At 40.5% G+C, this 16,955-nt stretch overlaps 2 protein-coding genes across 3 annotated transcripts in view; one reads left to right on the top strand and one right to left on the bottom strand.

Annotated features, from left to right (window-relative positions):
- The window catches only part of LOC139942670 (Fanconi anemia group M protein-like), a 29,844-nt gene extending 26,280 nt beyond the window's left edge, over positions 1-3,564 (bottom strand). For both annotated transcript variants that reach the window (XM_071939552.1, XM_071939502.1), the window contains exons 1-5: positions 3,457-3,564; positions 2,373-2,495; positions 1,446-1,820; positions 771-932; positions 254-426 (exon numbers count right to left, since the gene is read on the bottom strand). In XM_071939552.1, the coding sequence (XP_071795653.1) occupies positions 254-426; positions 771-932; positions 1,446-1,820; positions 2,373-2,442 (780 nt within the window). In that variant the 5' untranslated portion in view covers positions 2,443-2,495; positions 3,457-3,564. The remainder of the gene's footprint in view (positions 1-253; positions 427-770; positions 933-1,445; positions 1,821-2,372; positions 2,496-3,456) is intronic.
- Positions 3,565-8,641: 5,077 nt separating this feature from the next.
- Positions 8,642-16,013, top strand: LOC139943923 (uncharacterized). Its single transcript, XM_071940857.1, has 6 exons — positions 8,642-8,753; positions 10,177-10,293; positions 11,316-11,532; positions 12,424-12,606; positions 13,088-13,299; positions 13,697-16,013. The coding sequence occupies exons 1-6, from the start codon at positions 8,697-8,699 to the stop codon at positions 13,904-13,906; spliced, it is 996 nt and encodes a 331-aa protein (XP_071796958.1). The 5' UTR covers positions 8,642-8,696; the 3' UTR covers positions 13,907-16,013.
- The last annotated feature ends 942 nt before the right edge of the window (positions 16,014-16,955 follow it).

Genomic DNA, 16,955 nt, shown 5'->3' on the forward strand with positions numbered 1-16,955 from the left:
CACTTATAAAGCCCCTTTCATACTTCCTACCAATGGAATATGAATTTTGGAGTCACAAATTTGCAACAAATAATTTGCACCAGTTGAAATGTGCTCAACTCCTGCAAGACAGTCGCTGCGAAATCAGCATTGTTAGGTCAAAATTCGCTTTGCATTTGCAGGAAGTATGAACCGGGCATATAAGGCATCCACGGTTTTATTACCAAAAATATATAAGAAAACAAATAATAATAATAATTAATTGTGTTAATACCTGGCAGTATGCGTGGTTACCCAATGCCTTATGTGCTTCATCGACGACTAGGCATTTAACCTGCTGAGTTGGACATGCCCTTCTGCTCAGGTCATTCATCAGGACTTGCGGGGTCAGGAAGAAAACGCGACATCTTTGCCACGCCTTCTTTCGTTCCACTGGGGGCATGTTACCTACAATGTCAAGAAGTTGGGGAAAGAAGAATTAGTCACAATAACAACCTTCTGGATCATGAATTTCTTGTTGTAGAAGGGGATGTTTTTACCAGTATTTACAAGTACTTGTATTACACCAATACACGTAAATACATTTACATGCTAAAATAATTTATTCTCTTGAGACGAAAATTATTTCTGTGACATTGTTTTACTCATTTCTCAAAACTACAGCACCTCATCAAGTAATATTTTAAGGGAATCTTTCTACAATCTTTATCTTCAAACCGTGTAAGTTTAATGTAAATCTGTGGACATTGTATTCTGTGCTACAAAAAGGTACCAAACCCCTGACCAGTTACCTGTCATTTCTGCCATGTCTGTTTGGGGTATGCCCATCACGTTGTAGCATGCCTCGATCTGCTGTGCCACAAGAGGTTTAGTCGGTGCCATGAAGATAACCTTCCCTTCAGGGTACCAGCGATAAAAGTTATACATGACGACGGCTGCCACAAAGGTCTTGCCTAAGGAGACAAACAATTAAAACAACATCCAGTGACATAGATTGTTAGAATTACTCTGGGGGGTTAAAGAATGTTATTTTGGATTCGACCATACAGCAACAGGTGACATGCACTATACCCATGAGGTGTGGTGGCCGAGCAGATAAGAGCACCAAACTCAAGCTCTGGTGCTTCTGCTCAGCTGAGAGTGGTTTCGAGTCCTGGTCGTGACTCTTGTGTCCCTGAGCAAGACAAACTAAAACTTTATTTGCTTCTCTCCACCCAGAGGTAAACAGTACCTTTTAGGGTAGAGATGGTTCTTCTGCCACCAGGGGCATGTTGACACCTACTCCTGTGGCTGAATTAGGGTTACCACTTTCACAGTCCGTAAGGATGTAGTCATGGGTATCATCCATGTAGAGCAGAATGCAATACCTTACCAACTTGTGTGAGGTGTAATGAAATAATTTATAAACCAAATCAGTATGCAATTTTACCAAGGAGGCATTCTACGCTTTAAACTGCAACTCTTACCCAATCCTGTTGGTAGAGTCACCATGGTGTTCCTGAACAGAGCCCGCTGTACGATGTTAAACTGATATTCTCTCACTGGGTAGTTCGTTGGGTAGATCCAGATATTTCCAGCCGACACATCGAACCCAGGAAGGTCTTCCAGCTGAGTTGCCTGAGGAATGACGGGCTGTTGATGACCTGCTGGTCTGGAGGACTGTTCCAGAGAAACTCTTGACCCCTGACCTGTTCTGTCAACACTGCCCTCATTGCGAGGATCGGCGAGCGTTTGTTCCTCCCAGTCTTGGCAGGCTGCCAGGAACATATCGTCATCAAAATTCTGGTTGTCCAGGTCATCCAGGTTGACCTGGGGCTGATTTCTGGCTTGAGCAGCATCGTCTGATGAGGCAAAGAAAATGTCAACTTTGTTTAGGGACAAGGCTGAAAGTATTTGAAAATAATACCTAAAACTACACTTGTTCCATAGGAATGTGCTTACAGACGCCTGAAAGTGGGTGAAAAATTACCTCTTTCTATTAAACTACATTATTTCAAAGGGTGTCATTTTTAACAATTTTGATAACGTCAACAGATCTCCAGTGCTCTTTAACAAGTAAGTTGTTATGGTTTTGGAGTAACTACCCAAGGTGTACCCTGAACAATAACTTTCTTGATTATTAACAAAACAGCACAAGTTCCTTCCAATCTAAATTATTCTGATGAGAAACTCAGCCGTTGACTCAGTCCTTGATTTCACCAAACTCTTCCTAACTAATAAGATTAATCTCAGGTTTTAGGATGAGTTGAGTTCCATATCCGAAAACATTAGGGCGCATTTAACCCATCCTAAGTTAGGATGCGCTACTCGTCCTAGCTCGAGGATAGGATTAATCCTAGTGTTTCATGAAATCGGCTGCAGGGTTGTTCAAGTATACCTCAGGAACAACTAACCTTTTTGAGATGTGGATGTGGTTGCTCTTGAAGTGAAGTGATGCAATAGTGTTTGCTGACTCTTCTTCATCTCTTAATGTCTTATTTCAACATCCATTGAGTTGACTGGTGATGACCCTAAAACTGAATCATAATAATCATTTTAAACACAATTGTTATCACTACTATTATTATATATTTGTGGTAGTGAAAACAAGGATACCTCATAAAAAGTGAACTTTTAAAATCACTGTAACTGGACTGGAACAACCTCCCAGCATGCGGTGGACCCGTCTCCCGACGCCTTCAAACTGGTGTTAAGGGACCCCACGACTGAAGTAACCCCTCTCCAGCCTTTTCACTCGCACCTGAACATAATTCTTTCTGCACCTGACACAAATTCCTGTTGCCTAAGTCAACCCATGCGCTCACAAGCATTGCGTACATCTTCAATCATTTGAAGACTACACTTTACAAGGGAGAAGAAGAACCAAATCAAGTGACTTTTATAAACCGGAATCAAAAACTGCTCTAAAAAAAAACTAAAAGTAGCAATTTTCACAGAACTTGTGCCTAACTTAGTAAGTAGAACTTACAAGTGGTAGTGCACTAAACCACTCAGCTACTTTAATTGATCATTTTAAGGGTATGACTGTCTGCACTCTGCACAAACAACTACTCGGCCAAAACATCATCATGCTACTCGGCTACCAAGGCTTGAAATCAGCGAACAGCTAGCCCAGTACAGTGGCAATGTGTGCTCAATTGTATTATTTATATAATTATATTGTTATGTAAAGTTTTACTGCAATTAACGACAACGTGGCGACCGACGTCCTCTGCTATCATAATCTAGTGTAGCCCACCTTGTTAAGCTGTAAATGGCTCCGCTTTTAACATCGGTCTCATCACTGTGAGCTGTAAATGGCTCCGCTTTTAACATCGGTCTCATCACTGTCACTATTGTTGTGACAGTGAGTGATGAGACCGATGTTAAAAGCGGAGCCATTTACAGCTCAACAAGGTGGGCTAAATCTAGTGCTACCCCTCAGCTAGCTAAAGATTAAAGCTTTCACTAAATCGAACAGAACACAACATCACAAACCTGTACACGTATCCGACTTTCAAATCATGACTGACAAACAAGTAAAATGAATTTAACCACTAGTTTTTCTGGTGCTATTTTTGGCGACAGTTCTTATTTTGTAAATTTCACGCCAAAATTTTCTCGTCGAAAATAGCGCCACCAAGCGTTACAAAACGGGGTGTACATTTTGTACAGAGGGCCGGTGTCCATTTCACATGCAACTAGCGGGATGCCGCGCTTCGCGCGGCACCCCGCTAGGATATAGAAATCCTTTACACAAATATTTCGAAATGTGGGTGAGGGTGTTATACGCCTCTCTCAATATTTATGCATGGCGTCATAATTCTAACCCAAAATGAAGCTATTTCGCACGTCCACCACTACTTGCAGTGGCTGCGCCCACCTCGTTTTGGGTTAGACGACGTACCTTATGCATCTAGAAACTATAAGGCTCCCCCGTGAGCCTTATAGAGGTCTAATAAGTTGGGCCTCCCTAGCGTTACACGTTTTAAATCAGCGTTGATAGGTGAAACTGACCGTTAGCCAGCAATAACTAAAGTTTCTTTTGTACTACACTACCAAAACTTTCTCCACACACTCAATATACATTCATAATGCTTGCATTTCCTTTTTAAAAAACTTCGTCAAAAATGACATTTTTACGTCCCACGATACATAGCGTTGCTACAGCACTATAAGTAAACAGAGTTTTTGGAACATGCTGTGTGCCACAAATCTAATTTATCTACTGTTTTTTTTTTGTTTTGTTTTTTTCGGGGGGGGGGGGGGCGGGGGCGGTAAGAGCGTAGGCCTCTTTTTAGTTTATTCTCATCTGAATTGGTCTTGTAAACTTTCTGGTCCAGAGGCCAGCTATGTGTGAGATTTTTCAAAGCTCAACCCCCATCCCCCGGAAAAAAAATTGCCAGTTTAAAAAGGCCTTTTTAAATCGCCGCCCAACCTTTTTTTGTTTGTTTTTTTTATAAATAAATAAAACAATGTGAAATTCAATTGTGGACAAAAGGTGTTTCAAAATGCATCAAAAACCTCCTCAGAATAATTAAAACTCACTTGAGGTACACAGGAGATGTTGATGGTTAATGTGGAGGTTCGATTGTGTCAGATTATTTCCTTCCAAACTTGAAAAAAAAATAGACTAAAAATGATGTCCAAAATCAATCGCTCACTTCTTCTGCCTGTTGTGTCTTCGCTAGTGGAGCGCATTTCAACGAATTTGCTAAAAGAGTCGGAACAAACTTGTGCGCAATAAGCGTTTTGCGCTCTGCCGAATTTGAGCTGAACCTACTGGATGAGCAAAAGCGTGCGCAATCTGCAAATTTGCGCTCTGTTTGTACAAATTTTGTACAAAAAATGTCGTTAATTTTTTTTCCCGATCTCGCCCCAATAATGGTTGATGTGCGTGTGAGCGTGAGACAGAGCCCAAATGCGTGAGTCTCACGCCTAATGCGTGAGACTTGGCTGGTCTGGTTTTGTTTTATTGTCACTTTGGGCTTCTTGCATCTCGCGAAATTTGAACGACAAAACGACACAATTTCTGACCGCGTTCATGTTCACGCTGCTCTAGGAACAAACCTCCATACATCCCATATCTCTGGAACCCTATATCGTACAAACTAAATAAAAACGATAAACTCGTCCCCACTCCTTAATTTTCTCTAACTTATTTCATTTTCAGAAAGCATGTCAAGTCATGTTTAGGGTTTGTTACGTCCAGTTTGGGTCAATAGACAAACTCCTAAAAATGTACCCCATTCAGCCGCACGAGGTCTCTTTTGTTAATATTATCTCCATGAGTAACCAACCCGACGGGCCGATGGCTAAATTAGGCTTCAAAATGGATTTGGCAAAATGTACATTCTGAGACCTGACCGACACACTGCTCTAACCAATTTTGTGAATGGACTTATTCAAAAGGAAACTTAATGTCGTTTTGCTTAACAACTTTGACCAAATGCAAAGCAAAGTTCTTGTTTTACAGCTTCAAAACAGCCTTTGACGTACGTGTATAGTTTCACCATAGAGTAAGGAATGGTTTCACAATTCTACCTCCATGGTTAAACTCTGAAACTGCAACATTATACCTCCATGAACAGACCGTATTCTAAAACGGTATTCATGTACCCATTTGAGTTTACTGGCAAAAGGTCCAAGGTCGCCACCCACTGTCAACCTAAAGTGGTCCCACGGCGACCTTCTTCGCCAAGCAACAGGTGGCCTGTCTCAAACCAGACAACACACCACTCACAATACACTGACCAGAATGGCTCTTTGTGTAAGCCCCCCCAACCCCAAAATGTTATTAATTGTAAAGTTCCCTTACACCTTCCAACCTATAGCCGGCCCTACCCAATGTTTCCAAATTATTAAGCTTCCGTTTGATCCCATCCTTGTTCATCATGATAATTCTCATGCCGTTTGGAAGTGAATGCTTTTTTATAAATATTATCCATTTAATCTTTTCAACAAATGAGTCACCCGCAAAAGGATTTCTAGGAAGTCTGATAACAACGTCGACCAGTGGTTGACACATGGTCGCCTGCGAAACATCAATCTACGGTACTTCATCCATTCAATGCAAATTCGGTCAAATTCGTGAGATTGGTTTCGGTTTTGTCCTGGCACCCAGCCTCTTCGACCCTTTCGACCCTGCGCGGCAATGAATGAACCAATCCGGAGAACCATGCTTAGTACAACACGAAAGTAACCTGACCAAAAAGGGCGGATCGAATGGCGGGTGGGCGGGCAAGGGGCAATGAATTAACCAATCCGGAGCACCATCTGCGAAACATTGTCCAATGAGTCACCTGTCAGAAAGATTTCTAGGAAGTCTGGTAACAACATCGACCAGTGGTTGACGCACGGTCGCCGCCCAAACTTCCTCCAATCACATGACTTGTAAGTGCGAGTTTGGATCCGGGTTTTGCAGACTTGCAACCCGACGTCTGAAACCACACAAACGTATTGAATTTCACACAAACAACCGTGTTGGATTCCACAAGGATGCCATACCACTGGACCTTCTAATTTTCAATCCAAGATGGCGCAGGTTACGCTTTTAATAGTATAGATAATGTCCGCTGGACGGTTTTGCGTATGCAATCGTGTCCGCCCGAACGCTGCTGCATAATGCAATTGTGTCCGCTCGGACACATTTGCATATGCAGCCGCCCCATGCAAAACCGTCATTGCAGTAAATTAGCCGCCCTTGGTGGTCGACGGAACACGTTCAACATTCTTTTTACAAGCTAAAGTGCATGCCATGAATGACATGGGAAATGTTCGGCCGTTGGATATTCGCTGTAATCATAAAATACGTGAATATTCTTGCTGCATACATACATATACCGGTACGTAAGTTCAGTGCATAGCCCCGGACACGATTGCATATGCAAAAGTGTCCGAAGCGGACAGTATTGCATGGTGGACACAATTGCATCTGACAGGCCGGCCAAGATGGGAGGACTCGACTGCTAATCGGCCCGTTCTCTTAGACAGTAATTTGGGTGTCTGAACGTTGAAGCTTTTTTAACGCTGCATGATGTTTGAACCATTTAGAGAGCATGCAAGTACCTTTTTATCGATAATTAAATCCAACAGGATCAACTATGCATGTATCTCATGATGGGGCCTAAACGAAAAACACTTTGGCGAGATGGCGGTTTACGTGAAGGAATTTTTTTAAACCTATAATCACACGTTCTCGCTGCATGTTTATCTTTACCTGGGCGGGTCAAGACTGTTTATGTGGACATAGAGTGGACCAGCAGCCCACGAAGGTAGCCTGATCATCTGACGTCACACCGATCGTCATTGGGTGCGTTCGTTTAGCTTCCCCGGGTCGGCCCCGGTGTGTGGTGGTTTTTTTTTTCCAGGACGAACGTGTGCAGATAAATTACCCACGTTCGTCCTGGTGAAAAAACCGCCACACACCGGGGTCGACCCAGAGGGAAGCTAAACGAACGCACCCATAATTATACGCGTGATGGATGAGCGCCATAACCAGCATTGAGTGCAGAGCCCGGCGGCTACGAGAAGTACTAAGTAAGTAGGCTACCACTTCGACCGGCATGTTTTGATTGAAACAACAAGTGCAAACATTATGCGCCGCGGCAGACGATCAACGAAGCGTGACTGACAAACTACGTCACTTGGAGGCGGACCAATCGCAAGACAGAAATTGAAAGCTTATGGCCCCCCTACGTTTAAACTAAACTTTTCATAGGTTTTTGTTGTTGTTGTAAATACGTACATAATGATTAAAAAACAACAAAAAACGGATCTAACAAAAATCACCCACAGATGTTTAATGCCGGGGGCGGAAAAATAAAGTCTACATACGCCTACACGACATTTTCAGGTGGGAGTGCACACAGTTGTTCTTATTCGCGGGCTCAAGAATGCTCATAATTGAGTTTTTATGTCCGATGCATGGAGTCCACAAGAAATGCTGAAGCTTTTTGGTGGGATACTTCCATAATTACCAATAGCTTAAAGCTGTCCTTACTATAATATTCATACCAAAGATACAACGCGGAAATTCAGCAAAATGGTGGGATGAAATAGCGTGCGAAGTGATATTGCGAATGATATTGTCTTTGTTTTATCTAATTTTAGTTCTCATAACGTCTCTTTTGACTTTCGCGTTTAAATTTGTAATGTTTCTTGTGTATAAATATTCTCCTGTGCTTAAAAAAAAAAATTAGATAAAAATGTAGATCTGTATTTTAGTCAGTCTCTGGACTGCGACAAACAGATGTTTTTACAATAAACCAGCAATAGAAATAATAGCTGGGGGGGGGGGGGTAGTACAAGTGGACAAGGAACTTGACATTGCGTGCGAGTTGCTGTTGGAAGCTCGGGGAAACCCCCAATACAATGGCGGCCAATGACATTGAGTGCACATTATTGCAAAGCGCTTGGGAAAACCCCAATTATGGTGGTCATGAGAGGACATTGCAAATCGCGTATTTAATGCCTGTAATATTAATTATTCTTATTATTATTATCATAATCATACTTTCTGTCAACGAAACCAAGAATTCATGAAGTGTATGCACTTTTGTATCAGGAGGGGAACAAGCAACATCGCAATATTCTATGCCCGTTGTAAGATGTGCGGTGTCCCTTCAGGGCCACCACCAATACGGCTACGTATGCACCTTGTACATGAGGTCAAAAGGGTTGTCTGGCATGAGTTCGGAAGAATAAAAGAGGGTTCTGCATCCACCATAATACCAACCATGGCTGAACAGGAACGACTTGTTCAATCAGACGAGAATTGGGAAGGGCCGCTAACGGTTCGTATCCACATGATTATGTTTGTGACCAGTAGAGAGGGGGTCTTAACAAGGAGCATGTGCGAACAATATTGACTCTTCTAAACTACAATTTGTAAAAATATAGACTAGGGTCTAACTATACCAATTTAGAAAATTACTATTTTTGCACGTGGCAGCCACAGGTGAAAAATACAAATTTTCAGAATGTTGTGTTATTGTTATTGTTATTTTTATTTATTTTCTATTTATACAGTTTATTTTATTGTTTACTTAAATACTGGCCACTTGTCATTGAGAACTCTAGGACCTGCCCAAGTTCTATTTCCGGGCAGAAATGAGGACCCTAGGTAGCCATTGCTAAACCCGAATATTATTTTAAGTACATTTTTATAGAGGGACGGGTTTTGCGTTGTCTCAATGCACTGGACCCGTTTGGTAAAATTTTGTCAGATACCAGTATTCTCTTTTGTGTATCCCAACATGTGCATAAAATAACACAGCTCAATCTGTGTCCCAATGTATGGTGCCTTTTTTTTTTAGGAGATCCTACCAGAAGCACGGTAACGTATGCCAAATGTTTCACGCAATAACATAATTATGTTGAGTAAACTACAAAACATAGTGCAGTGGACACTATTGGTAATTACTCAATTATTACTATAAATAAAACCTTACATGGTAACAAGTATGTGGAGAGGTTGATAGTATTTGGCAACTTTGTGAGAAATGGCTCCCTCTGAAGTGACGTATTTCACGAATTTGATTTTAAGACCTCGGAATTAGATTTCGAGGTAATGAAATCAAGCATTATGAAAGCACACAACTTTGTGTGACATGGGTGTTTTTTTCTTACTTCACGTGACATTCGCTATTACTCCCATTCACACCGGCGATCAAAAAGACCTATTCGCCCATGGGGAATAGCATTTCCCATTCAACAGTTAGGATCATCCTTGTTCCCAATGTTTTTGAGCAGTACAGTGCTGCCGCGCCGCTGCTAAAACAAAGGAGCACCTGTACAAAAGGTTGTGATCCGATTTTTTGCATTGTTGCCGCTACGCGGCGCAATATGATTTTTGGTTGTCAGTAATTTGTGTGGTTTCTCATAATGTTATACTTTTAAAATGCATCAAATGACAAGGATCTGTCAGTTATATAAAACAAATATTGAGTGGCTTTAATTCGTGGAATGGAAGGAATATCATCGCTCGGTAAAATTTGGACTGTTCCATTTCACTCGGCTTCGCCACTCTGAGCCACTCAACATTTGTGTACTATTTTATGTTGAGATACACCAAGTGAGAAGACTGGTGTTTGACAAATACCAATAGTGTCCAGTGTCTTTAATACGGGAACATTTTTAAGCAAGTAAGCCTGTAATGTCAATATGTTTCTCATAATTATTAATACACAATGAGATCTAATAACTCACTGTTTTCAGAGTTTAAAGAACTTTGAAGAGTCATCAAGAGCGGGACTGTGTGGTGTCGGCCCAACAGGCCCAATGCAACCAACCATGCCGGTGGTTACCCAACCACATTGTATGCCTCTTCAACAGGTAAATATCAATATTATTTCTTGCAATAGAATTCCGTGCCGCCAGACAGTGTTTTGCCCAATGTGCTTATCTTTTCCATATTATCTTGCCATGAAAGTTCCCTTCTTTTTTAGCATATTTTTTATTATTCCAATTTGTGCATAGACTTTCTGAATTCTGAACGGCACATAACCTAGATCTCTATGAGTGATGTTTGTATTTACATCAACTTTTCATCAGAGAATTATTATTATTGTTGTCATTTTTAGGGCTTTCTGAATCGGGTATTTTAAGCTCGTATGTAGTCTCGTGTTGGAAACGTTTGCCCTTCACATAATCGACTGTACTGTGCTATTTGTATTGAGTGCTATTGATTGGTGGAATAAAATCCGTTCATGTGCAGGATATTTTATAATGGTATGGATGTTGCTGGAGTATTTTGGTGAATACTTTGGCTCGTCCTTTTTTAACAAGAGCATCGGCCTCCTTTCCGTGCCTTTAAAATCTGATTTTGCCAAAACAACGTTGTTGTTTGTTATTGACCTTTATCACGCGGCTGTTACCATCATGGCACCACTTTATTATTTCGTCCAGCCTCAGTTTGGTACAATGAGTTGGAATGGAGTAAAATCAAGATGACCACGCCGCGATAAAGGTCCATACCCCATGATTGGTAGTGGTGCGACCGGGCGGGCGATCTGATGTCCCATTTCAGTTGTTGAGTAATCATTGCACGATACGTTATTCACGATTCTTGTCTCACCGTCGCCATAGGCTACGACCAATGGGAGACTTTTGGGACGCTTGGTGGCAGCAGACTAACCAGGTAAAGTCGATTGTTCTTGGTAATGTGCGCATGCTCAGAACTACGTAAACAATGAACATTTACCTGGTAAGTCTGCTGCCACCTAGCGTTCCAAAGTCTCCCATTGACAGGACGACCAAACATTGGCAAAACAATACTTCGACAAAATTTGACCGCGGACTTTCGATGTTTTATTTCTCTGACTTGAGTTACCTCGTTGAGATGGTTCACTTTTCAGGTACCGTTTGCGAGATCACTGCAAGATCAACTTGCTGCGTTCAATTTTAGTCCGACATCTTGGTCCGTTCTTCAAAACCTGCAACTTCGATATGGTAGCGAGAGTCGAGCAGTCAGTTCAGTCCAAGACGGACTGAGAAATGTCATAGCAACTGCTGGTAACGCTCGCCCGGAAGGTCTTGAGAGTTCTGAAGACAAATACAGCAAACTTATTGTAGGTTAGCTACTATTCTTTGGACTATTACTATTTTATGCATCGATAATAGGTACTTTTGTTACGACACAAAACGCAAAAGCCCACATATTTACATTAAACTTACACGGTTTGAAGGTAATGATGGTAGAAAGCTCCCCTCAAATTATTACTTGCTGAGATGGGTTGTAGTTTATAAGAAATTAGTAAAACGATTTGTTTTAGTCTGAGTGATACGAAAATTGATTTAGCATGTGCAACGGATTTACGCGACTCTCCTGAAAACATTGCTCAGTGGTTTTCACTTTATCCTCAACAACTTGACGACTATATAAAGCTGAAACTCCCACACAGGTAAATTATATTACATACATCTTCATTCACGGTGAGGGACTCGTGTCATGGGCAAAAATTCCTGGTCGGGTCCTGTCCGTTGTACCTTTGACCTCGCAACCATTTCACATTGAGATTCGCAGTCATAAACCTCTGCTCAGATGAATAAGGTTTGTTTACAAATAACTTACAACTGCTTTCGGAGCTCATGTAAATAGAGTTTATTGATCTGAGAATTTGTTTGGCAAAAAAAAATTCGTATTGATTCATATTGATTTTATAAACCTTTGACGTGTTTTTTATTCAAAGGCATTTCGATCAATACGTATTGCCATTAAAGACCTATGAGCAGAACAAGTACAAAATTAACAAGCTACTCGCAGACGATCGAAAGTGCAATTTGACAAACCTTGGACCAATCATGTCACATGGAAATCTTACGTCACTGCAATTTATCCAATGAAATCATTGCCTTTAGTGACATCATTTGTACATGTAAGACCAAGTTCCTGTCTTTATCATTGGTACACCGAATCTGGTAAATTGAATTAACTGATTCTATATGTTGTTCTTTTTCATGCAGGGGTTCTGCTTACAGGAGAGAGGCTCACGGGAAATAACTTTTTGGATTTCAGTAAAGTGGAGTTTCAACACATACTGGATTCGCAACAGGGAGTGACTGCGCAGCCAAAACCTGCTATGAATGCGGGTCGGATTTACCTGACAAATCAGCGACTGCTTCTTCTCTCTACGGGAGACGCGACAGGTGGGCGTGACTGACTGTTTTTCTTTAGCTTTATTAAAGGCATGGACACCTTTGGTAATTGTCAAAGACTGGTATTCTCACTTGGTCTACAAAACAACAAATCTGTGAAAATTGTGACTCGTTGGTTATCGAAGTTGAAGGGGGAATATTAAAAGTAAAAACACACTTGATGCACATAATGTGCGCGTTTAGATTAGATGCTTATATAGAGGGCTTCAGGGCTGAAGTCTTTGAGTGAGAAATTATCACAATTTCTCACAATTTTTTGTTATAGTATAAACCGCTCTCCATTGCTTGTTACATTTTGAGTAGTGCCTTGGAACCTTCAGTGCCTACGCAGATAATTATTTGTAGATTAACATAATAATACAAATATATTACAATAATATTTGCTATTAAATTTTGTTTTTGCACAACCAGCGTTTCCCGTATCTTCCCTTTTAAGTGACAAACTACTGTTGTGGTAAATTATTTCTATCAGGCATGCAGTTGAGCGAGTATTCACAGCCATTGGGAAAGCGCAAATGCGTGACCTTGTCCATTACCGGCTGCAAAACCAGTACTTGCCGCTACGAGAGCATCCAACTAGCAGACATTCGCGGTGTCGACATGAGCTCGGTGTTCAGCGGTACTTCGTCGACAAACGTCAAAGGCGTCATACCGTCACCGCCTTGCTTCCTGTGTTGCTGCCCAGTAAGCATAAAGACCAGTATTCTCACTTGGTGTATCTCAACATACTATGCGTAAAATAACAAACCTGTGAAAATTTCGACTTGATTGGTCGTCGAAGTTGCGAGATAATAATGGAAAAAAAAACACAAGTTGTCGCGCAAGTTGTGTGCTTTCAGATGCCTTGAAACCATTTCAAATTCCTTTTATTTTCCTTTTAAAATAATGTCAAATATTTTAGTGAGAAATTACTTCTTTTTCAAAAACATATTATATATAGAGGGAGCCGTTTCTCAAAATGCTTTTATTATCAAAAGCTCTCCATTGCTCGTTACCAAGTACGTTTTTATGCTAACAATTTAGTATTTTGGGTGATTACCAATAGATCATGTCCCTTTTTGACTTTGCTTTGTAAATCCAGGAGGAGGCTGAATGGGAATTGTCGCCTCACATCTCATCATCAACCAACTTGGTCGGAGTGATCAATCTGGGTACACTCCTTCCTCCATGGCAGACCAAATGTAATGTTGTCATCTTCATGCCGCCGAATAACGAAACGGCTGCAGGGGTGGAGTTCATCCGGGCACTTCAGTATGCTGCTCCTGCTCTTCAACCCAGTCCAGGAAACTGATTAAAAAAGGAATGAGGTTTTGGGGTAGAATTTCTGCGTTTGGGCTCGTCGTTGGTTGTTGTTTTGTTCACCTTTCCTTTTGTTGAAGCAACCATCATGTGAATCTTGCCGCGTTGCAATATGAATATCCTATTGGTTGGATTATTATTACTTTATTATTATTTATTTGGCAATTCACATAAAAATACAAAAATACAACTAATTTATACGGTTAGGTTCAGTTCAGTTCAGTTCAGGTCAGGTCAGATCAGACTATAGGAATTAAATGATTTATCCGCGGGTTTCATGTGGAGATTTTTCGAGAACGAAAGGATTGGATTCAATGTCCATTTACAGGGTCTATACTTTTTTACGGTATGATATCATAACTGGTTAATATATTTTTTCCATGCTAAAACGGAAACGAAAATGATTATTTATTATCGTGACATTGGTTTACTCATTTTCTCAAAAACTACAGCACCTCAGTAAGTAATATTTCAAGGGAAGCTTTCTGCTATCATTATCTTCAAACCGTGTACGTCTAATGTAAATCTGTGGGCATTTTGAAAAGTACCAGAATCCTTTTAACTAAAAAGGAGTTGGTCCATGTTCTAGTGGGCATTGTCATTTGTCATATTGTTTGTTACATCATATTAATAACGGCTGTTTGAGCGTGGAGGTATGGTTTGAGTAATGCTTCAACAGTTCAGTTCAGTTCAGTACTAGAAAATGATTATCCATGCATCCGACGAAATCATTTCGCATTATGCTTTCCACCGTTACAATCACTGTTACAAGTATGTTTAGAATAAAAAATTTACAATGAATATTCATTATACGAAAGACCAGCGGCGGCCTACTCCAAACTGTCAAGATTATTTTAAGTACATAACACATTTCCTGCTGCCACTTATCCAGAGCTTCTTTTTAAACAGGTACTTGAGCAATGTTTTTTTAAAAACGAGAATGCTATTTAAATTTGTTTATAATCTTTTTATTGACCGTTTGATAGTTCGTTACGCACTTCTGAAAATGGGCACCAACCACATGCTAACAGAGCGCCGGTACGTTAATCCGAAGGCCACTGGTTCAGGTCCCGCGCTAGTTAGTAAAGTATCAAATCAAAGTCTTTTTTAAATTTACCCAGTAAATTTCACTGTGGTTTATTGCTTCGTTAAAGGAATGAATAGAATGGTAGCTTTGAATTTAACTTCATATTTTAAGGGGCAAATCATTCTGTTAAATGAACACGTTGCCTTGGATTGGTCGAGTTGGTCTTTGAAAAGCGTTTGTAATCGTTTTTAATAAAATGCACATGCACAATGGGTAGAAAGATGTTGTAAAAGTAGAATACAATGATCCACACACATTTGCCTCGAAATTGCGTGGTTTTCTTTTACGAACTAACACGGTCGGCCATTTATGTGAATCAAAAAATTGACCCCGGGCATAAATGGCGTTGGTCGACGAGGTAAAAGGAAAACCACGCAAATTCGAGTGATACTTGTGTGGATCATTATATTCTACTTTTACAACAGCTTTCTAATCATATGCATTTTATTAAAACAGTCACAAACGCTTTTCAAAGACCAACTCGACCGATCCAAGGCAACGTGTTACTTTAATGTTTGTTCTATAACGGATACAGTCGAAACAATACTCTCTGATCACTGTATCCTTCCAACTGGTACCATAGTCTTGGTTCCTCGCGTTCGGTGTGTGCTTCAAAGGACAAATTCAAACTGCAGAAGACGGTTAACACTGTGATCCAGATGCAGTGTAAGTATTGAGACTGTAACGTCTTGGACCAAGACTATACGGACACCAACGTGCACAACCAAGACCAGTGCCGCCTCACAAAGCTGTTAAGCAGATAAAAATGCTTAAAAGATTCGTTTGTCAAACACAACTTTGCAGGGAACCATCCATAGGTAATGTGCATTACCTGTAATTTTATACTGGTAACCCAATTCTGCTCAGCATGATTTGTCTCTACTTATATAAATTGGGTATTATGATAAATAACAGCTTTATAAAACAGGACCCCGAGGTTAATAAACTTTGTCTCTAGTGCATGTTGAAAACGTTTATAAGCTAACTGCAACAGTACTGATAATAAAACTTGTATACAGAACACCTGTTTTAATGTGTGACGTCATTGTGGGGGATTGAGCCAAGTTCAAGTGTGCACAATGATGATTAATATAACTAAATGTTGACCATTATTGCACTCGAACCCAGGCTGGTCGACCATTGGTCGACTACTGTGGTCAGTCAATCCGCAACAAACAATCATTTCCTTTTATCTGCAAAATATTTATGGTTTTTCGTGCGTGACCTCGTTATGAATAATTAATTAGTCAGAAGGGCTTCTGGAATTCAGTCTTTTCGGCCTTTTCTGAAAAGTATTGACAAAAATTATGTACCACTAAATTGGAATGAAGAGCATATCTGTCGTTTTTATGAAAAAAAATCGGTGCAACTACAAATTTAAAAAGATAAATTTGAACGTAAAAAATGGCTTCAAAAAGAAAGAAAACAAGCCACAAAACACGGCAGATTTTCCCGTTATCAATGTCGGCAACAGTCCCCAAATAGTATACATGGATGTTATTTAATAATCTACCTGGGAATGTTAAAAGCGAGACCGGATCGTAGCTAGTCCAGCCAGGATACAGCGATTTCCACCGGTCGTCCAAAACTCCAGTTATGAAAAAAAACACAATTAGAAAGCATGGTTTTCCTTCACGGTGATTGGCTGACGATGACATCATCGATCGATAGGAGAGCCTGCTGTTTTTCGTGGGTACGGTGCCCCGACCGCCAAGCCAGCGTTAGTCAAACAACAAAAGAGCCTGTTTAGTATGAGCGGCCCCCAGATTAACAAAAAATAAATCAAGTACAATTTGATGTGAAAAAAAATGATAAAAAGATCAAGCTTTTACAACCATAAAAGCAACTTTCAAAGGTGTAGGCTTCTTCATAAAACAGTCAACAAGATTTTAATTTCTTTAGTTTCAAGGAGTTCACTTCAAATTTACTTTGGAAAACTTGTGGTAACACATTG

The sequence above is a fragment of the Asterias amurensis genome, chromosome 1, assembly GCF_032118995.1.
Source record: "Asterias amurensis chromosome 1, ASM3211899v1".
Lineage (NCBI taxonomy): Eukaryota > Metazoa > Echinodermata > Asteroidea > Forcipulatida > Asteriidae > Asterias > Asterias amurensis.